General features: G+C 40.6%; 2 protein-coding genes across 5 annotated transcripts in view; one reads left to right on the top strand and one right to left on the bottom strand.

Annotated features, from left to right (window-relative positions):
- Window positions 1-22409, top strand: part of ACAD11 (acyl-CoA dehydrogenase family member 11) — a 133671-nt gene that overhangs the window by 108222 nt on the left and 3040 nt on the right. Inside the window, exon 22 of the mRNA XM_010335805.3 lies at window positions 16576-17142. The gene's annotated coding sequence lies outside the window, so the exon portion shown is untranslated. The remainder of the gene's footprint in view (window positions 1-16575; window positions 17143-22409) is intronic.
- The window catches only part of DNAJC13 (DnaJ heat shock protein family (Hsp40) member C13), a 124582-nt gene continuing 116580 nt past the window's right edge, over window positions 14408-22409 (bottom strand). For 3 of the 4 annotated variants that reach the window (XM_010335807.3, XM_003925076.4, XM_074405456.1), the window contains 2 exons: window positions 21759-21858; window positions 14408-15262 (listed from right to left, as the gene is read on the bottom strand). In XM_010335807.3, the coding sequence (XP_010334109.1) occupies window positions 15156-15262; window positions 21759-21858 (207 nt within the window). In that variant the 3' untranslated portion in view covers window positions 14408-15155. Of the gene's footprint in view, window positions 15263-16158; window positions 16268-21758; window positions 21859-22409 lie in introns of all 4 variants that reach the window. The other variant, XR_012519109.1, reaches the window with a different exon arrangement.

Raw genomic sequence — 22409 nt, 5'->3', positions numbered from 1 at the left:
ACTCCCTTGTCTTCTTTCAATGTTATTGAGCAATTTAGTGCTATTCTGATGCTTGTTTCTTTCTAAAACATGGTTTCCTCTTCTCCTGCCATACCTGGAGTGTTATAATGTCTTTTTGTTTTCCTATGGTAAGATTGCACAATTTTGTGCATTTGTAAGGGTTGATTTTCAACCCTTACAGTACTACCCTTTCCAGTACTACCAAGTGGCTGGGCACTTGGTAGTACTGGAAAGAGGTCCTGGTCCAGGCCCCAAGAGAGGGTTCTTGGGTTTTGCACAAGAAATAATTTGAGGTGAGTGTATAAAGTGAAAGCTAGTTTATTAGGGAAGAAACAAAAGAATGGCTACTCTATAGACAGAGTAGCCCTGAGGGCTGCTGGCTGGCTTTTTTTTTTTTTTTTTTTTTTTTTTGAGATGGAGTTTTGCTCTGTCACCCAGGCTGGAGTGCAGTGGTGCAATCTCAGCTCACTGCAGCCTCTGCCACCCACGTTCAAGTGATTCTCCTGCTTCAGCCTCCCCAGTAGCTGGGATTATGGGTGCACACCACCAGGGGCAGCTAAATTTTTTTTGTATTTTTTGTAGAGACAGGGTTTTGCCACCTTGGCCAGGCTGGTCTTGAACTCCTGACCATGTGATCCACCTGCCTCAGCTTCCCAAAATGCTGGGATTACAGGCCTGAGCTATTTTTATGGTTATTTCTTGATCATGTGCTAAACAAGAGGTGGATTATTCATGAGTTTTCCAGAAAATTCCCTTTTTAGACTACATAGGGTAACTTCCGGATGCTGCCATGGCGTTGGTAAACTGTCATGGCACTGGTGGGAATAATCTTTCATGCTAATGTATTATAATTACTGTATAATGAGCAGTGAGGACCACCAGAGGTCACTTTCATTGCCATCTTGGTTTTGGTGGGTTTTGGCAGCTTCTTTACCAGATCCTGTTTTATTAGCAGGGTCTTTATGACCCGTATCGATGAAACCAGCCCTCTTGTCCTCCTGTCTCATCCTGTGACTGAGAATGCCTAACCTCCTGGGGATGTAGCCCGTGGGTCTCAGCGTTGTGTAACCCAGCCCCTATTCAAGGTGCAGTCACTCTGGTTCGAACACCTCTGGTATTGGGACTCATAAAACAAACCCCAAAATGAAGGCCTCAGAATCTGAAGTTTTTTCTGACCTTCTCCCACCCTCCTGTCACCCAGTTCCGTTCTCCTGCAAGGCTAGCCACAGAAACTAGAATCTCTCTTCCCCAAGGTGGGTCAGAAACCAGAACCTCTTTTCCCCAAAGCCAACCATAAAACCTAAAATTATTACCCTTTCCCTCTACTTTTCTATGTAAAAACTGGCCACAAAGAAATTATCTGACCTACATTGTTTGACTATAGGTCAGAGGACCCCCATTCCAGAGAAGGACCCACCCTACACCCAGAAGGAAGGACTGCATGTTCAAATAGACCAAGAGGAGCCTAAACAGACTTTGCTGAGTTTCCCCACTCAAGTCCCTTAGCATTAGATTTTACCCTTTTTGTCCAATCATAAACACAGCCCATCAGAATATGGCTATCAATACTTTGTTGAATCTAAGCATCAAAGTGAACAGTTTCCCCGGGGTCTTTGGGCCTTCATTCTGAAGGCTCCTGTGTATACTCATTAAATAAATGTGCATGTCGCTTCTCCAATTCATCCACCTTTTGTACATCCACCTTTCGCAAGTTGAGTTTTCAGCGAACATTCAGAGAGTGAAGGAGAAGTTCCCTTGGCCTCTTTGGTGGCATTGTCTTCCTTACCTGGAAAATGCTTCAATTTTTTATTTTGTTCTCAGCCCCTTTTCAAAACTAGCATCTCTTTTGGGATCTAAAGTTTTTGGATAATGAGCCCCCTGAACTGGGTCTCTTTTTTCCATCTTACTCTGCTTCTTAACAAGATTTCCTCAACTTTCTCTGTCACTGTCTTCTATTGTTTTTCATTTCTTCTATTTCTATTACTAAAAAATTTTTTAAGGCCAGATGTTCATGCCTGTAATCCCAGCACTTTGGGAGGCTGAGGCAGGCAGATCACCTGAGGTCAGGAATTCGAGACCAGCTTGACCAACATGGAGAAACTTTGCCTCTGTTAAAAATACAAAATTAGGCCAGGCGCGGTGGCTCACGCCTATAATCCCAGCACTTTGGGAGGCTGAGGCAGGTGGATCACAAGGTCAAGAGATCGAGACCATCCTGGTCAACATGGTGAAACCCCGTCTCTACTAAAAAATACAAAAAATTAGCTGGGCATGGTGGCACGTGCCTGTAATCCCAGCTACTCAGGAGGCTGAGGCAGGAGAATTGCCTGAACCCAGGAGGCGGAGGTTGCGGTGAGCCGAGATCGCGCCATTGCACTCCAGCCTGGGTAACAAGAGCGAAACTCTGTCTCAAAAAAAAAAAAAAAAAAAAAAAAAAATTAGCTGGGTGTGGTGGTGCATGCCTGTAATCCTAGCTACTCAGGAGGCTGAGCAGGAGAATCACTTGAACCCCGGAGGCGGAGGTTGCAGTGAACTGAGATCGTGCCATTGCACTCCAGAATGGGCAATAAGAACGAAACTCCATCTCGGGGAAAAAAAAAAAAAAAAAAAATTAAGACCTGATTTTCCGTGAAAAAAAATTTTTTTCTAAGTGGCATCCTGTTGTTTTGTAGATGCAATGCTTATTTTTGAGGGTACTGTTAAATAGCATTCTTTCCCAATGCTTCCTTCTTCCTAGTGTCCTCCAAATTTCCTTTTTTCTTCCTGTTTTGGCCTCTTCCGTGCTTCTCCTCTCATATCGGGAGGTATACACCTGTCAGCATTCACACTAACGGCTGCCTTCAAAGGCTCTCCACAAGGCTGGGTTGCTTTAGGAAAGTCCCTGCCACAGGAAGGGTGCGGCATCATCTAGCTGTGTATCAGCTGATAAAGTTTTCTGCTCCAAACTCTAGATGTGCTTAGATACTCTGAACTCACCTCGATCATTTTAGGGCCGACGAGATTGTCCTCAGGTCAGCTCTTACATTTAAAGCTGGGAAAAATGTCCCATTTCTTGCCTTGGAATACTGGGAAACCTGATAGATAAATATGAAGGGCTATTTTGAGTTGTGTAAAATACTACAATGTGAGACTGGGGTTTGAGCTTAAGTAACTGAAGTGACTTTCCTGAACTTATGCACAGCTAAATATTTGTAGAATTACTTCCATATGACCTTTCCTTTTGAAGACAAATGACTCATTCTTTCATTGACTCAAGCCACATCTTCGTAAACTTTTCCCTGAAATAGACTGAGGGCATGAGTTTCCCCTTTTCCTGCTCACAGACATTGGTCAGGGGCCAGGGAATGAGGCCAATGTTCTTCGCAGACCTGAGGGTTTTTTTAATCTACTGCCATTGGACAACAGTTGAAAACTCTTCATACATGGTAACTTGTATATAAACCATATCCTTTTTGAATGTTAAAAAATGTAAGCATGAACACTCTTACTTACATAAATAACAGAGTTTTCATTAATAGTTCTGGCTTTCACCAAGTGACTTTGGAGCTGTCACCAATAAATGGGCCCTTCGCTTCTCTTACAAAGTTATTTCCCTAAATTGGGGATTTGTAAAAATGATGGAAATGTACAGATCTTCTTTTGTAAGCTTAATGGCAAACAGATGTTTTAAACTGGCCACCTATTTGCTGCATTCATGGGGCCCTGAAGCCCACAGTAGGCTCGCCCACCTTCTACTCCCTAAGTTTGGAAATTAGTGGTGAATAATCCAGATGTGAAGTTCTTTGCTTTAAATGCTAAATAACATGTTAAACACAGGTAGTAAAAACTAGTAATAGGAAAGCATTGACGACCAGGATAGATGCCTAAAGTTTCCACTACAATGGAGGAGTTAAAGAATTTATTTCATAGTAAGTCATTTATGGGAAACAATAATTCTGAGAAGTGATCTGGGTCTGAGGTTTTAAACTGGAGTGAGAGTGGGACTCAGTTTTCTGACATTTTAAAAATATGTGCTTTTGGGCATTTTTGCATAAAGGGTTTATATATCTTTCAACAGATTCTTTTTTTTTTTTTTTTTTGAGATGGAGTTTCGCTCTTGTTACCCAGGCTGGAGTGCAATGGCGCGATCTCGGCTCACTGCAACCTCCGCCTCCTGGGTTCAAGCAATTCTCCTGCCTCAGCCTCCTGAGTAGCTGGGATTACAGGCACGTGCCACCATGCCCAGGTAATTTTTTGTATTTTTAGTAGAGACGGGGTTTCACCATGTTGACCAGGATGGTCTCGATCTCTCGACCTCGTGATCCACCCGCCTCGGCCTCCCAAAGTGCTGGGATTACAGGCTTGAGCCACCGCGCCCGGCTCAACAGATTCTTAACACCAAAGTAAGATTTCCTGACCAGATCAAACCAGGCATTTTATAGACGAAACTAACGCCTGATCTCAGAAACCTCAGCAGGGCAGAATCTGCCTGACAAGCAGTGTTCTTCCTCGACACAACCTAACCAAGCCCAGCTCCTGATTCCTGAACACTCTTGTCTACAAGGCTGATACCCTATTGGGTGTTTACATCTATTATTCCTGACCTCCCGAACATCCCCATGAGGGAGACATTAATGATCCCCATTTATTGGTGACAGCTCCAAAGTCACTTGGTGAAAGCCAGAACCACAGCCCAGGTGGCCCCAATTCAGTCCATACCGGCTTCAGGATACCTGGCTTCTCTTCTCCTTTCCTAATTTAAATAGACTGGGTGACACGAGATGATGAGTTAAACACTGAATTCAACCAAAATCCACATAACCATTTGGGGCTGACATAGGATAGAATCAATACCTTGGGTATCCAGCAGTGATTCTGATTTAGAATCAACACCTTGGGCATCCAGGAGTGATTCTGATATAACCTGGATACTAAAAACTCAACACATACTCTAAAAAACAAAACAAAACTGGAAACACTCCCAGGCACCCAACAGTCACCTAGTTCTAACTTAGTATCCATTCCAAGTTTTGGTGTGTGCTGTGGGCCGGCCTTGGGGGTCTGCCTCCCCAGCTTCAGCACAGGCTGTCAGTTGTTTCTGAAGGTGCTTGAGCTGAATTTATACCAAGTCCCATCAAGGGTCAGGTGGCTCTGGCTCCAATCAGCCCTTTGTGCCACTAATCTTTTAAAAATTATTATTGTACTTTAAGTTCTGTGGTACATGTGCAGCATATGCATGTTTGTTACATAGGGATACACGTGCCATGGTGGTTTGCTGCATCCATCCCCCATCATCTACATTAGGTATTTCTCCCGATGCTATCCCTCCCCTAGCCCCTCAACCCCTGACAGTCCTCGGTGTGTGTCTCTGTGTCCATGTGTTCTCATTGTTCAACTCCCACTTATGAGTGAGAACATGCGGTGTTTGGTTTTCTGTTCTTGTGTTAGCTTGCTGAGAATGATGTTTTCAGCTTCATCCATGTCCCTGCAAAGGACATGAACTCATCCTATTTCATGCCCATCAATGACAGACTGGATATTTTCTTTATCCAGTCTGTCATTGATGGGCTATTTTGTTTATCCAGTCTGTCATTGATCGGCATGTGGGTTGGTTCTAAGTCTTTGCTATTGTGATCAGTGCTGCAATAAACATACGTATGCATGTGTCTTTATAATAGAATGATTTATAATCCTTTGGGTGTATACCCAGTGATGGGATTTCTGGGTCAAATGGTATTTCTAGTTCTAGATCCTTGAGGTATCACCAACTGTCTTCCACAATGGTTAAACTAATTTACACTCCCACCAACAGTGTAAAAGCGTTCCTATTTCTCCACATCCTCTCCAGCATCTGCTGTTTCCTGACTTTTTAATGATTGTCATTCTAACTGGCATGAGATGGTATCTCAGTATGGTTTTGATTTGCATTTCTCTAATGACCACTGATGATGAACTTTTTTTCGTGTTTGTTGGCCACATAAATGTCTTCTTTTGAGAAGTGTCTGTTCATATCCTTTGCCCACTTTTGATGGAGTTGTTTTCTTCTTGTAAATTTGTTTAGGTTCTTTGTAGATTCTGAATATTAGCCCTTTGTCAGATGGGGAGAATGCAAAAATTTTCTCCCATTCTGTACGTTGCCTGTTCACTCTAATGATAGTTTCTTTTGCTGTGCAGAAGCTCTTTAATTAGACCCCATTTGTCAATGTTGGCTTTTGTTGCCATTGCTTTTGGTGTTTTAGTCATGAAGTCTTTGCCCATACCTATGTCCTGAATGGTATTGCCTAGGTTTTCTTCTAGGGTTTTTATGGTTTTAGGTCTTAGGTTTAAGTCTTTAATACATCTTGAGTTAATTTTTGTGTAAGGTGTAAGAAAGGGATTCATTTTCAGCTTTCTGCATATGGCTAGCCAGTTTTCCCAACACCATTTATTAAATAGGGAATCCTTTCCCCATTGCTTTTGTCAGGTTTATCAAAGATCAGATGGTCGTAGGTGTGGCATTATTTCTGAGACCTCTGTTCTGTTCCATTGGTCTATTTGTTTTGGTACCAGTACCATGCCATTTTGGTTACTGTAGCCTTATAGTATAGTTTGAAGACAGGTAGTGTGATGCCTCCAGCTTTTTTTTTTTTTTTTTTGCTTAGAATTGTCTTGGCTATGCGGGCTCGTTTTTGGTTGTATATGAAATTTAAGGTAGTTTTTTCAAATTCTATGAAGAAAGTCAGTGGTAGCTTGATGGGGATAGCATTGAATCTATAAATTACTTTGGGCAGTATGGCCATTTTCACAGTATCGATTCTTCCTAACCATGAGCATGGAATGTTTCTCCATCTGTTTGTGTCCTCTCTTATTTCCTTGAGCAGTGGTTTGTAGCTCTCCTTGAAGAGGTCCTTCACGTCCCTTGTAAGTTGTATTCCTAGGTATTTAATTCTCTTTGTAGCAATTGTGAATGGGGGTTCACTTATGATTTGGATCTCTGTTATTGGTATATAGGAATGCTTGTGATTTTTGTACATTTATTTTTTATCATGAGACTTTGCTGAAGTTGCTTAAGGAGATTTGGGGCTGGGACGATGGGGTCTTCTAAATATACAATCATGTCATCTGCAAACACAGACAATTTAACTTCTTTACCTATTTGAATACTCTTTATTTCTCTTGCCTGATTGCCCTGGCCAGAACTTCCAATACTATGTTCATTAGAAGTGGTGGGAGACAGCATCCTTGTCTTGTGCCAGTTTTCAAAGGGAATTCTTCCAGTTTTTGCCATTCAGTCTGATATTGGCTGTGGGTTTGTCATTAATAGCTCTTATTATTTTGAGATATGTTCCATCAATACCTAGTTTATTGAGATTTTTGAGCATAAAGCATTGTTGAATTTTGTCAAAGCCCTTCTCTGCATCTACTGAGATAATCATGTGGTTTTTGTTATTGGTTCTGTTTATGTGATGGATTATGTTTATCGATTTGCATATGTTGAACCAGCCTTGCATCAACAGGATGAAGCCAACTTGTGATGGATAAGCTTCTTGATGTGCTATTGGATTTGGTTTGCCAGTATTTTATTGAGGATTTTTGTATCTATGTTCATCAGGGATATTGGCCTGAAATTTTGTTGTTGTTGTTGTGTCTCTCAGGTTTTGGTATCAGGATGATGTTGGCCTCATAAAATGAGTTAGGGAGAATTCCCTCTTTTTCTATTGTTTGGAATAGGTTCAGAAGGAATGGTACCAGCTCCTCTTTGTAACTCTGGTAGAATTCAGCTGTGAAACTATCTGGTTTTGGACTTTTTTTGGTTGGTTGATTATTAATTGCTGTCCCAATTTCAGACCTTGTTATTGGTCTATTCAGGGATTTGTCTTTTTCCTGGTTTAGTCTTGGGAAGGTGTAAGTGTCCCAGAACTTACCCAATTCTTCTAGATTTTGTTATACATGTGTAGAGGTATTTATAGTATTCTCTGATGGTAGTTTGTATTTCTACAAGTTTGGTGGTAATATCACCTTTATCATTTTTTATTGCATCTATTTGAATCTTCTCTCTTTTCTTCTTTATTAGTCTGGCTAGCAACCTATCTATTTTGTTGATCTTTTAAAAAAAAACCATCTCCTGTAGTCATTGATTTTTTTTTTCCTAAGGGCTTTTTTGTCTCTATCTCCTTCAGTTCTGCTCTGATCTTAGTTATTCCTTGTCTTCTGCTGGCCCTTGAATTTGTTTGTTTTTGCTTCTCTAATTCTTTTAATTTTGATGTTAGGGTGTCAATTTTAGATCTTTCCTTCTTTCTCCTGTGGGTATTTAGTGCTATAAATTTCCCACTGCTTTAGCTGTGTCCCAGAAATTCTCAATGTTGTATCTTTGTTCTCATTGCTTTCAAAGAACATCTTTATTTCTGCATTCATTTCATTATTTATCTAGTAGTCATTCAGGAGCAGGTTGTTCAGTTTCCATGTAGATGTGTGGTTTTGAGTGAGTTTCTTAATCCTTTGAGTGACTGAATTCTAATTTGTTTGCACTGTGGTCTCAGAGACTGTTATGATTTCCATTCTTTAGCATTTGCTGAGGAGTGTTTTACTTCCAATTACGTGGTCAATCTTAAAATAGGTGTGATGTGGTGCTGAGAAGAATGTATATTCTTTTGATTTGGGGTGGAGGGTTCTGTAGATGTCTGTTACATCTGCTTGGTCCAGAGCTGAGTTCAAGTCCTAGATATCCTATTTTATTTTCTGTTTTGTTGATCTGCCTATTATTGACAGTGGGGTGTTAAAGTCTACCGCTATTATTGTGTGGGAGTCTAAGTCTCTTTGAAGGTTTCTAAGAACTTGCTTTATGAATCTGGGTGCTACTGCATTGGGTGCATATATATTTACATTAGCTCTTCTTATTGCATTGATCCCTTTACCATTATGTAGTGCCCTTCTTTCTTTTGATCTTTGATGGTTTAAAGTCTATTTTATCATGGACTAGGATTGCAACCCCTGCTTTTTTTTTTTTTTTTTTGCTTTCCATTTGCTTGGTAAATATTTCTCCATCCCTTTATTTTGAGCCTATTTGTGTCTTTGCATGTGAGATGGATGTCCTGAATATAGTACACCAATGGTTCTTGACTCTTTATCCAATTTGCCAGTCTGTCTTTTAATTGGGGCATTTAGCCCATTTACATTAAGGTTAATATTGTTAGGTGTGAATTTGATCCTGCCATTATGAAGCTAGCTGATTATTTTGCCTGTTAGTTGATGCAGTTTCTTCATAGCATTGATGATCTTTACAATTTGTTATGTTTTTGCAGTGGCTGATACTGGTTATTCATTTCCATGTTTAGTGCTTCCTTCAGGAGTTCTTGGAGGGCAGGCCTGGTGGTGGCAAAATGTCTCAGGATTTGCTTGTCCATAAAGGATTTTACTTCTCGGCTGGGCGCGGTGGCTCAAGCCTGTAATCCCAGCACTTTGGGAGGCCGAGGCGGGTGGATCACGAGGTCGAGAGATCGAGACCATCCTGGTCAACATGGTGAAACCCCGTCTCTACTCAAAATACAAAAAATTAGCTGGGCATGTTGGCGCGTGCCTGTAATCCCAGCTACTCAGGGGGCTGAGGCAGGAGAATTGCCTGAACCCAGGAGGCGGAGGTTGCGGTGAGCCGAGATTGCGCCATTGTACTCCAGCCTGGGTAACAAGAGCGAAACTCCGTCTCAAAAAAAAAAAAAAAAAAAAAAAAAAAAAAAAAAAAGGATTTTACTTCTCTTTTGCTTACGAATCTTAATTCGGCTGGATATGAAATTCTGGATTGAAAATTCTTTTCTTTAAAAATGTTGAATATTGGCCCCCACTCTCTTCTGACTTGTAGAGTTGCTGCCAAGAGATCTGCTGTTAGGCTTCCCTTTCTGGGTAACCTGACATTTCTCTCTGCTTCCCTTAGCAATTTTTCCTTCATTTCAACCTTGGTGAATCTGTTTTTTTGTTTTGTTTTGTTTTTTGAGAGAAAGAAAAAGGGGGAGAGAGAACAGGATTCTTGCTCTAATGCCCAGGCTGGAATGCAATCTAAAAATAGGTAATAAAAACCTCTTTTATGCTGATAATTGTACTTAACAACGGAGACAGGAAGGAATAAGGGAAGAAAATAACAAACAGCCAACCAATATTTCATTTAAGTCTGTGAGATACTATGCAAATGCTAAAGAGTGATTTACTTCCAATTATGTAGTCACTTTCAGAATAGGTGTAATATGATACTGAGAAAAATGTATGTTCTGTAGACCTGGGGTGGTGGATTCTATAAATATTCACTAAGTTTGCTTATTCCAGATCTAAATTCAGATCATAGATGCCCCTGTTAATTTTCTATCTCATTGATCCATCAAATATTAACAATGTGGTGTCAAAATCTCCCACTATTATTGTGTGGGAGTCCAAAGTCATTAAGAACTTGTCTTATGTATCTGGGTGCTCCTATATTGGGTGCATATATATTTATGATCATTAACTCCTGTTGTTGCATTGATCCATTTACCATTATGTAATGTCCTTCTTTGTTTCTTTTAGTCTTTGTTACTATTAAAGTCTATTTTGTCAGAGATGAAAGTTACAACTGTTGTTTTTTTGCTCTCCATTTGATTGGTCAATCTTCCTCCATCCCTTTGTTTTGAGTCTTAGTGCGTCACTGCTTGTGAGATAGATCTGGATACAGAGTACGGATGGGTTTAGACTTTTTATTCAATTTGCCTGTGTCTTTAATTAGGGCATTTAATCCACTTAAATTTAGGATTAATATTAATATTTGAGAGTTCAATATTGTGATTTAATGCTAGCTGGCTATTTTGCCTATTAGTTGATGTAGGTTCTTCATTATAGAGATATTCTTTACCTTTTAGTAAGTTTTTGGGATGACTGATACTGGTTGTTCCTTTCTATGTGTAGTGCTTCTTTCAGAAGCTCTTGTAAAGCAGGCCTGGTGGTGATGAAATCTGAGTGCTTGCTTGTTTGTGAAAAATTTTATTTTTCCTTCACTTATGAAGCTTAGTTTGGCTGGGTATGAGATTCTGGGTTGAAAATTCTTTTCTTTGAGGATATTGAATATTGACCCCCACTCACTTCTAGTTTGTAGGGTTTCTGCTGAGAGGTCTGCTGTGAGTCTGATAGGCTTCCTTTCTCTCTAGCTGCCCTTAGAATTTTCACCTTTATTTCAACCATAGTAAATCTAGCAATTATGTGTCTTGCTCTACTTGAGGAATATCTTTGTGGTGTTCTCTGGGTTACCTGGAGTTGAATATTGTCCTGCCTTACTAGGTTAGAGAAGTTTTCCTGAATAATATCCTGAAGAATATTTTCCAACTTGAATTCATTCTCTTCATGACATTCAGGTACACCTATCAATCGTAAATTAGGTCTTTTCACATAGTCCCATATTTCTTGGAGACTTTGCTCTTTCCTTTTTACTCTTTCTTCTAGAATCCTGTCTTCTCGTTTCATTTCCAGGGAAGTAAACAGTTCTGTCTTGCTGGTGTTTAGGTACCACTGGGGTATGAAAAAAAAATCTGCTGGGGTTAGCTTGGTTTCTGCCCAAATGGCTGCCCAGTTTTGTGTTGGAAACCCAGGGCCCTGGTGGTTATGTAGGCACTAGAGGGAATCTCCTGGTCGGCAGGTTGTGAAAACCGTGGGAAAAGTGCAGTATCTGGCCAGAGGGCAGGAAATAGTCCCTAATGGCTTCCCTTGGCTAGGAGACGGAGTTCCCTGGTCCCTTGTACTTCCTGGGTGAGGCAATGCCCCACCCTGCTTTGGCTTGCCCTCCTTGGGCTGCACCCATTGTCCTACCAGTCCCAAAGAGATGAACCAGGTACCTCAGTTGGAAATGTAGAAATCACCCACCTTCTGAGCCGATCTTGCTGGGAGGTGCGCAGCAGCTGTTCCTATTTGGCCATCTTGGCCAGGAGACCCACTGCCAAGTATTCTGTCCTAATCTGTGAGCAAGCTCTCCACTCATTTGTTACTGGTGCTCCAGCCAACACTATGTATTAGTCTGCTTGGCTGTCATAACAAAATACCATAGACTGGTGGCTTAAATTTCTCACAGTTCTGGAGGCTGGAAAGTTTAAGATCAATGTGCCGGCAAGTTCAATTTGATTCTGAGGCTTCTTCTCTTGGCTTATAGGTAGGTGGCTGCTATCTCCCAGTGTGCTCACATGACCTCTTGGTTCAGGATGTCAAGTGCAGGGGATGAGGAGGTAGTGGGGATTGTGGTGGGTACAGGTGGGCTCTCTGGTGTCTAAGGTATTAACCCCATTATGGGGGCACCATCTTCATGACCTCATCTATGCTAATTTCCTCCCTGAGGCCCCATCTCCAAATATCGCTGGGGGTTAGGGCTTCACCCTATGAATTTTGGGGGAAGACACAACCATTCAGTCGGTAACTAGCTTCCCTGAAGTCCTGTCCTCCTCTCTCCCATCACAAAACTGGCATATGACCATGAAATGACATAATGCAAAAGGAGTTCAGCCATTTAAAACAACACCTGATTAATAACTCATTGGACAGAAAGCACATCCATCTAATTCCTTGTAACCACTGGTTTTTCTCTTACTGCAAGGGGACTGAATTGTTGATTTTCGCCTTGTAACACCCCTTTCAGGAATGGGTTCAGAATTATCAACCTTATTTTATGGTTACGGAAACAAAGGAGTCTGCCTTCCTTGGTCACACTTCTGCTGGCCAGTAAAAGAAAGGCCATACATTCAAAACCTCAAGTAGGTGGTTAAATTCCTAGTCAGAGTAGGCTGCCAAAAACAGTGTTATCTGCACTATTTTTTTCAAAGTACTCTTCCCAAAATCCTAATAAAGCTTAGTTATTTACACAATTTTCAGCATATAATGAACCATTTAAGCATGAGAGTGATGACAGAAGTTCTAGACTGAAAGGGATTCTTGAGCTGAGCACCTGGTAATGATACTCAGCCAACTGGACGAGGTTCCAGTATGGTCTCTTGCCCATTCCCAGTGTTCTGCCTCTATGCTGCTCCTTAGATGGACTGTGGGTTACCAGAGTGTATGAGTTTTGCTGTCTCTAAACAGCCCCTCCCATAACACACACACCAAACTGATCATTCCACACTGCTGTTTATTTTAAAACACAGATCTCATTCCTGAAATGCCTCAGCCCAGCACTTAGGACATGGTCCAGCTGGCTCCTCCCTGGGTCTCAGGCTGGGTTTTCTCTGGACCTTTATCCCCCCCACCCCCGCTGTACCAGACAACCCCCCACCCCTCCAGGTGTCCTATATATACTTCCTGTTACCCTGCTCAAGCTGTCTCATGTTTCTATCTATCTCAGGACTAAGGCAAATGGCTTCGTGCCTAAATCTCAGGTAAAGCCTCTACCCTGAAAGATCAAAACTCAACTTTCCCCATCACACAGATTTTCTTGACATTGTTATTGTCTTACTATGATGGCTCAGAATATAGACTTCAGCATCACATAAAAGTAGTTTTGATTTCTTACTCTGTAACTCTACTAGTTGTGTGACTTTTAGTAAGCTGCTTTACTTCTCAACCTCGTGTACTTCATCTGGAAGATGGGAATCATATCGGTACCAGGCCCATGGGTTCGCTTTGAGGTTTAACTGGCCCACAGGTTTGTTCTGAGGATTAAATGAGGTTATACAATATTTGGCAGACAGTAAATATTCAATAAAGGTTAGCTATTATTGGCATCTAAACATCAATGATTGTGGATTTACAGGCCTTTATTATATTCACAATACTTATAATCTTAGTATTTAAAAGAAAATATTGCTATGTTGATTTATGCTCTCCTAAATACCTAATCCCAATTTAGCTGTTATAATTTCTTTTAGTGAACATTTTTATGGCCTACTATTGTCTAGAAACAATTCCATAAACATATTACTCCATAATCTGTGAGAGGTGATAAACTTGATGCAAAAGTTTGAATTACTGATTTGTAATAGAACTAAGTTTCCATTTTGGCTGTTCTTACACATCAACTGTAAACTAGGTTCTTGGTTTGAAAGGAATCTTGGAGGTGTGGGTATTTCCCCATTCTTTAAGAACTATTTGTTTATATTCTCCATGTTTATAGTTTCTTGCAGTTTGTGGTCACACTAGAAGATCTATGTGCTGAGAGTTATTTGAAAAATCTTCTGGCTATATAATTGTCTCTTAAACAGTAGAATTAATGTTACATTAATTCACACATTATTAACAGCCTGACCCATTCCTGAATGTGGTATGAAAAATAAATGAGATGCTGTCTGTGTCTGGAAACTTAGATGTGGCTGAAATATTAAAGTTAGGAATCATTAGATATGTCAATGCAGCTGTCTGTATGAGGAGATAGAAATATAAGATAGTCTTAATACTTCATCTGTCTTAGAAATAAAGATATGAGGTCTTCAAAGAGAAAGATTAAACTAGAACAGATATATATCATTAACAAAGCAGTCAATTCCCTTTATTTTAAAATTTTATGTACACATATGAATGATCTGTATAATATACATTCAATATAGAAAGCTTTATATATCTGATAGTGTATAGAACATTTCACAATTACACGAATCTCTTACATAACATCTTGACATCCACTTTGAAATTTTTTTGCACAAGCTCCTTTTCATTCAATTTGGTAAAGCCAGTTATACATACTAATGTGTCCTGTGAGCTTTCAGGTTAATGATTGAGGATACCAGTGAAGGGGTGCAGGGACAAAACCTAATAGTCTTGGATGGTGGGAGGAGGATGGCCACATAGACTTGATGCAGGAGAAAAAAACTATTCTTTCCTGGGGAAGTGACTTAGCCCAACTTTTGTTGACTGTAGCTCAACCCTACAGTCATGCTAATTCAAAAAAAAAAAAAAATTACAAAAACTAGGAGGAAAGTTTTGTCTTTTTGATTCACAGTTTTGTAAACAGATATAAAGGAACAAAATGTGCTTACATACATCAAGAAAAAAAATTCTTGTGTACCCACTTATGTTGATCCACAGAGTACTTTCTTATAATGTGATACAATTACAATCACTGACTTTTTTCCTAAAAATATATTTATAGAAAAAGGAATAACACTGTCATGAAACCAGGAGAAAGGCAGTAAGAGTTTGCTTCGACATACAGCTGGAGGAATGTGGACTCGGCACTGGCCTTTCAGCGTTTATTGTCTCTTGTGAATATTTCAAGTCTGATAGCCAACATCACCTGCCTCATGGTCTACAGGAGGTGGCAGGTTAGACATGACTGATGTGGATGTACCTGCGGTAAGGTAGCCAGCAACTCCAGGTCCTGCAAGAGAGAAAGAAAAGCACACACCTCTAGACAGAGTCTAGTGCAAACACTGCCCTTTATTATAATGTCAGAACCTGCTCAGGCACTGCATCACATGAAACTAATAATCTGTTTTGATGACCTAAACGCACACCTATACCTTAACAGCTACATAGGTACTATTTTCACGTTTGCCCATACTATAGACTAGAAATCGTTTCAAAATGTATGCTGGACAGTAACACTGGTGTGGAAATATGGAAAAAAATTTTCCTTCTTACATTTGGGAAGTTCAGTCTTTCAAAAAATTCTGAGCACTGAAAAGAGCTATGTAAAATGGAAAAAATGGAAACAGACAGACAAAAGAAACTACACTCAGCCCATCCAAAAGTCCCGTGATGAAATTCAACATAAACACTTCTGTCAACACTCTAACCTATTTTCATTTGGTGCAAAGAAATGCTAATTTAACAAGTAACACCAAATGAACAAGGGTTGCTATACCAAGGACTCTGAGAAAGAAAAGGCAGGCTCTGGACATCCATCTGTCATAGGTTAAAACAAGAATGCTATGTGAAAGGATACTGATATTTTAGTCTTCTATTTCTCCCTTGATTCTAACAGTTTCTATTGCATGAAAATGCCATATATGCCAGCATTTATCGAGATGTGTTCTATAGGCATATTAATGGCTTTAGCCCTCTAGAGTTTAAACATTGCATAAACATTTAATTATACCTCAGAAGCAATGCACAAACTAACAAGTACTTGCAAGGGACAATGTAGCATAGTACTGCATACTGAGCAATAGTTTTAGCTGAAATTGTAGGAAACAAGGCAAACAACTAAACATTGAAGGGTTGGGACTAGAAAGGCAGTGGGAACGGCATGCATTTAGCAAAACGTTTCTCTACCTGCTTCAGAGAGCTACACAGAAGTTAGCAAGCTGCCTGGCAGAGCGGATCTAAAGCCCGCTCCTGAGGTGAAGGGGGCTGCTGCCAGTTAGAAGGGAAGGAGAGACACCTGAGGGGAAAAAAGAAATATAAGCAGCAAGGGAAGTTGTGAGGAACTGCAAACAGCAGAGTAGTTTGATGAAGGCAGAAACAGGGATTGGTGGAGGACAAAAGGCCACCATTCAGACTCATCTTGTTTTGACGGTAAAAGTACTGGTACTGTGGATGTGAAATGGCTTATTCAGACACATGGGCAGCGATGACTCAGCCTGTGTGAGGGGTAACTGAAGCCAATCAGAGTGCCCAGCTACTTGGAACGCTGCACTTATAAAACCCTTGTACTAGTAGAACTTACAAAAAAAATTTCCCCTTTTTAAGGTACTGTGGGGGCCTGCATCTATCAACTCCTGCCTTGAGCCAATCAGGATGCCAGCCTTTTCACAGTCGGCTCATGGAAAAAGGCCACCAGGTCAGCAACCACCACTGGCAACGCAGTTCAGAGCTACAGCAGCACCCTGTGATCATTTCCCACCCATCATCATTTTCTGAACTTTAGGCTGTAGCATGACTGCTGCAAAACCATGCAGTAGGTCTCATCAAAGAAGTAACCCTTAACGGTAAGACCTCAAACACTCCAGACTGTGTGGTTTCTGAGCAATTGATTGTAGGCTCAACTTGGTTCCTATCAAGACAGGCTCTAAGACCAAACCATGAATGAAGCAGTTCTCAAACTGTGTGCTGAGGCATGCTGGAGCACTGCTGGATATTCACTCCCTTCACCCATCTTTGTGTGTGTGCTTTTCAGAGATGGGAGTCTCACTATGCTGCCTTGAACTCCTGGGCTCAAGCAACTACCCTGTCCAGACCTCAAACTCCTAGACTCAAGTGATCTTCACACCCTAGACTACTGAGCAGTTCGACTCGGCCTGTCCACATGAACCAGAGGTGCGTGCCACATCGCCCAGCTAACTGCTGGGTATTTTAAATTTGAAACACAGTGCCATCTGCTGACTACCATACAAACAACTACTTTTGAGTTGTCTTGCAATAACTTCATAAGCCTCTTAGGTATTTTTAGCACCATCATTTGCCTCTTTAGGAAAGGCAAATCAAAATCAATTTCTGGAGAGTTCTACAAAGTCTGAGATGTTCTCTCCAGGCCCCTGGCCTTTCCTTGAGGATGTGTCTGGTTTCCTGGGGCTAAAAGGTGTCATCTGGTCATTAGCATGGAAAAAGCAGTTGTGTTCTTTCCAAAGAAAGATGAGAAGAGCAGGGGGTGCCAGGAATGGACATGTGGCAAGATTTCACAAGGCTGGACTTCAGAGAAATAAGATGAAAATTTTACAAAGAATCCCACAGAACTGAATTCGCTACCATGATAAAGTATATATGTCAAAAGTTCATCACCAATTCTAGCTCCTAAAAGCATCTTCACCCTGGCCTCTGTTCCTTTTCCTATTGTTCCTTCTTCTGCTACTGATTTTCTAGGTGAGGTAATTTGAGGATTTTCACTGTTGAAATTATTTCTATGGGGCCCTGAACCGTCAGCACCAAGCTACTCTAGAACCTAATAAATGGCTAAGTAATCAAGGGCCCTGGATAATTAGCAATCACAATTTATGTGCATCATAGGAAAAATTCCACTGAGGAACTTTTAAATAAGCATTTATCATAAAACAAAATAATATGCCAGGCTAGAGAACGTATGGAAGTATGTAGCCTAATTTATCAACATTGAATAATCCTACCTAGGGCTTTAAAATTTTCCCAAATCTTGAGCATGTGACTGAATGACATTTACTCAGCAGCCAGAGAGAAGAAAATGTACTTTTGGTCATTTTGATCTTACTTTGAAGTAGTAATTAACTCCTTTATCTTTCTCCATGTCCTAAACGAAATCCACCTAACTTGCCAACGTCACCTAAAAATATCACTTAGAAGAAAGGATTGATGATGTGTGTTGTCACAGCACCCTGATTTCAATGATCACAGAAGGGTGGGTACAATCTATCTTCTGAAGTTTGGGAGTAGCACAGGGCACACTTTAATTAAATGCAATTCCAATTAAACACACTATAAATTCCTGGAGTTCCATATCATGTTTTATCATTAGAACTTCATGCCCCTTTTATCAAACACATGATGCACAATACATCAATGAAAAGCTCAAACACAAAAAACATTTGGCAACTCAAGCAATGAGCATACATCAATCCAACTGGCAGTAAATTTACCTAATTATCTCTTAATTTGCCTACATCATTTGTAGAGGAGGATGTGGGCCTGACATCTTATGCACTACAATTTCAGGCAGACAGCAAGAGTTAGGAGCTTTAACTTTTGAAATGGAGTTAGTTTTTTCATTTTTAACATAATCTAATTCTTTTTTTTTTTTTTCGAGACAAAGTGTCGCTCTGTTGCCCAGGCTGGAGTGTGGTATTGCAAACTCAGCTCACTGCAACCTCTGCCTCCTAGGCTCAAGAGAGCCTCTTGAGTACCTGGGATTACAGGCATGCACCACCATGCCTAGCTAAATTTTTTTTTAAGAGATGGGGTCTTGCTGTGTTGTCCAGTCTGGTCTGGAACTCCTGGACTCAAGCAGTCTGCCCACCTTGGCATCCAAAGTTGCTGGTATCACAGACATGAGCCACTGCACCCAGCAGTTAGTCCTTTCAAACAGGACAGACTAGAGCTGATGAAAAAATCTCAAGCAACTAACATCAGTACAAAAGAGCATCCCAGATTGATAACGTGCCCAGGGTTTCACAATTCTGGGGCCAACAATGCTTATAGCTTGCTCAGACTGTTCTGCATGGACATGTCTGCAGGCTTCAGCAATACCTTCTGAAAGACCCCATTATCCCCAAATCCCTTCCCAGTAGGGTTTTATACCATCTCCCCACTTGGCCAGCCCTGTACAGAACTTGCTGCCCTTTTAAGGCAGCCCAGAAATGAGAGGAAATTTGTGTATCCCAGCTTTTCTTTTTCCCTAGCCTTCTTCCAACCCCTTCACAACCACTTTTCATATCTTATTCAGAAGGGACCCCACAGATCCAAGTAAAAGAAAGGCACAGACAAGCAGCTTTTTACTCCCTGTACCTTTTCCTTGTAGTTACTAGGGCATGTGGATAGGGGTGAGGACCAAATGAAGTCCAGGTCTCTGAAGATAAACGCCTACTTCTTCTGGATTCTAACCACAGACCTTTTGGTTCACACTGTCAGTAAGTAAAGGACACATGTTTTTTTAACTTCATCAAGTTAAGTAAAAGAATGCTAGGTAAGACAGAACTAAAAGAATTAGAAGAGGCTTTCCTGTAGAGAAGCTTGTAATCTATACATTACTATTCTTCAGGGCCAATTTACTCTTAGTTAAGAAAAATAAAGCCAGGTACAGTGGCTGACACCTATAATCCCAGAATTTGGGAGTACAAGGCGGGTAGATCATTTGAGGTCAGGAGTCTGAGACCAGCCTGGCAATGCACGCCTGTAATTCCAGCTATTTGAGGAGGCCAAAGCATGAGAATCGCTTGAACTTGGGAGGCGAAGGTTGCAGTGAACTGAGATCATGCTGTAGCACTCCAGCCTGGGCAACAGGGCAAGACTCCATCTCAAAAAAAAAAAAAGGCCAGGTGTGATGGCTTATGCCTGTAATCCCAGCACTTTGGGAGGCCAATGTGGGCAGATCACCTACAAGTCAGGAGTTTGAGACCAGCCTCTACTAAAAACAGAAAAATTAGCCGGGCATGGTGGTGCATGCCTGTCATCCCAACTACTTGGGAAGCTGAGGCAGGAGAATGGCTTGAACCTGGGAGGCAGGGGTTGCAGTGAGCCAAGATTGTGTCATTTAACTCCAGCCTGTGCAACAGAGCCAGACTCTGTTGCACAAAAAAAAAAAAAAAAAAAAAAAAAAAAAGAGGCGGCGGCCAGGTGTGCTGGCTCATGCCTGTAATCCCAGCACTCCAGCACTTTGGGAGGCTGAGGTGGCTGAACCACCTGAGGTCAGGTGTTCGAGACCAGCCCGACTAACATGGCAAAATCCCATCTCTACTAAAAAAAAGGAAAAGAAAAGAAAAAAAAATTAGCTGGGTGTGGTGGTGCACATCTGTAAGCTACTTGGGAGGCTGAGGCAGGAGAACTGCTTGAATCCAGGAGGCAGAGGTTGCGCCACTGCACTCCAGCCTGGGTGAGAGAGCAAGACTCTGTCTCAAAATAAATAAATAAAAATAAGGCAGATTTTTTTTTTTTTTTCAATCATACCATCCTATACACAAAGTAATTTATGTAATGCCATGAAAATTGTGGTATGTAAACTTTTGGACAAAGTTTTTAGAGTGCGTATAAGAACAAACTACTACTTAGAAGCTATAGCTTTAACACCAAATCTGAAGAGAGATATGGGATAGACTAAAACCACACACTAGGTATTTTTCTCCATATATATGAGGGGCATGGGATGAAAAAGTTAAAATGAAAACCTATGACACTGTTCTGAATAGGAAATGACCTGCAACCAAAGCACTGCATGTTTATAAAATTTAGGACTCTGCTCCAACTTTTGGATTGTTAATATTAGAGGTCATGGTGAAGAAAAAAAGGGTCACACCAAGTTTAAAATTAAAACCAGGCAGAACTTCCTCCAAAGTCCTTACTTTTGAATATTCAAGTCTTCATGATTTTATAAATTTCTATACTAGCAATCAAGATTATAAAAACAACTACAATGGCTTAGAAATGCTGGGTGATGATTTTTTCTCTTAGATAATCTTTGGTTTCTCTTAGTTTATCATCTCTTGTTAGGAGAGAATGCAGGGCTGATATATTTTTATATACTACAATTTCAGGCAGACAGCAAGAAGCGCCTCATATTCCTAAGGTTAATTTCAAATTCAAAACTTTTATACGAGACAAGATATTGCCTCTTTAGCACTCAGTGATAGTCTGACTTTCTTATGTTGAAGCCTATATGAAAATGACTATTCCACAATTATGCAATTAGTGTGTCAAACAAACGTTCTGAGTTTGAAACATAAGATCTTTTGAAACCAAAGCAGTAAAACAGGCTTTCATTCATGATACCTACTGATTCCACCCCCATAAAATTCACACCCTAATTATTTACCAAAACTATAAATGAATGACTGGAAACTTAGGAGGATCTCTTTTACGCCTAAGTATACATATTTAGAGCTTTAATCTGTTATTCTGACAGATATGGAACAATGAAATGTTTCTGATATTGATATTCCTCAGCAGATATTCATTCTCTTTACAAGATAAACACTTTGATACAGACATACTACAAATATAGTCTATAACCCAATTAATTGGATCAAAACTGAACAAAATACATGGCTTTAGTCAGTGCCAATTCAACATAACAGTTTGCATGCTATATAAAGCTAAAACCAGAGGTCTACTACATGCTCATAGCACCTCCAAGAAAGGTCAGCTAGTAGCCTAGGAAACACTCTGAACACAACTTTTAAGTCTATTTAGGGCAAAAGGAAGGTCCAAGTGGCTTCTGCTAGGTGTCTTACAATAACCAATCAGATATGGCTTACCTGTGAGGTATCCTGCTGTTTGTGACTCAGAAATGAACAAATCATGTTTCTGATCTTTGAAGGCACTCCAGACTGAAGAACGACATAGGATTTCATTCACCTAGGAAAGTAAAGCAAGCCCTTTGAACGTGAAATCAAGGACTGGATGTTGGAAGACAAAAAGAAAAACCAACTTCCAAAGCCACAAGGAAGGCAGCCAGTGAGGAAAGACCCAAATATGCAGCAATAACTAGCATTCATCAAACACTTCATAGCAGGTCCTGTGCCAGACACATCTCATTAAAGCAGACCCAAAGAGGCCCTCAAGTCAGCCGTCCCTTTAAAGCTGACTCTATTATTTGAACCTACAATTACTGACTACAATACTACTATACTACAATGACTACAATATGTAATTACAGTTACTACAATATGTAATCCAAGCAGAAAGATTCCTATGCAGAGTATTTTCTTGTGACAGTAACAGATGACTGACAGTGATGGGCTGATGAGCTATTCCCAAGGAAGGAGTTTGGGGAGAAGATACTGCCAAGTTGAGCTAAAACTTAAAAAGCAGTCTTTCAAATTATAAGCTGTGACCTAAAGAGGTTTATGAAACAATCAGGAGGGTTGTGAACAGCATGCTTAAAAAAATAAAACTGGTTAATATAG

Source organism: Saimiri boliviensis, chromosome 9, assembly GCF_048565385.1.
Source record: "Saimiri boliviensis isolate mSaiBol1 chromosome 9, mSaiBol1.pri, whole genome shotgun sequence".
In the NCBI taxonomy this organism is placed as follows: domain Eukaryota; kingdom Metazoa; phylum Chordata; class Mammalia; order Primates; family Cebidae; genus Saimiri; species Saimiri boliviensis.
The sequence above is the reverse complement of the archived record's forward strand: the minus strand, read 5'-3'. Positions and strand labels throughout refer to the sequence as shown.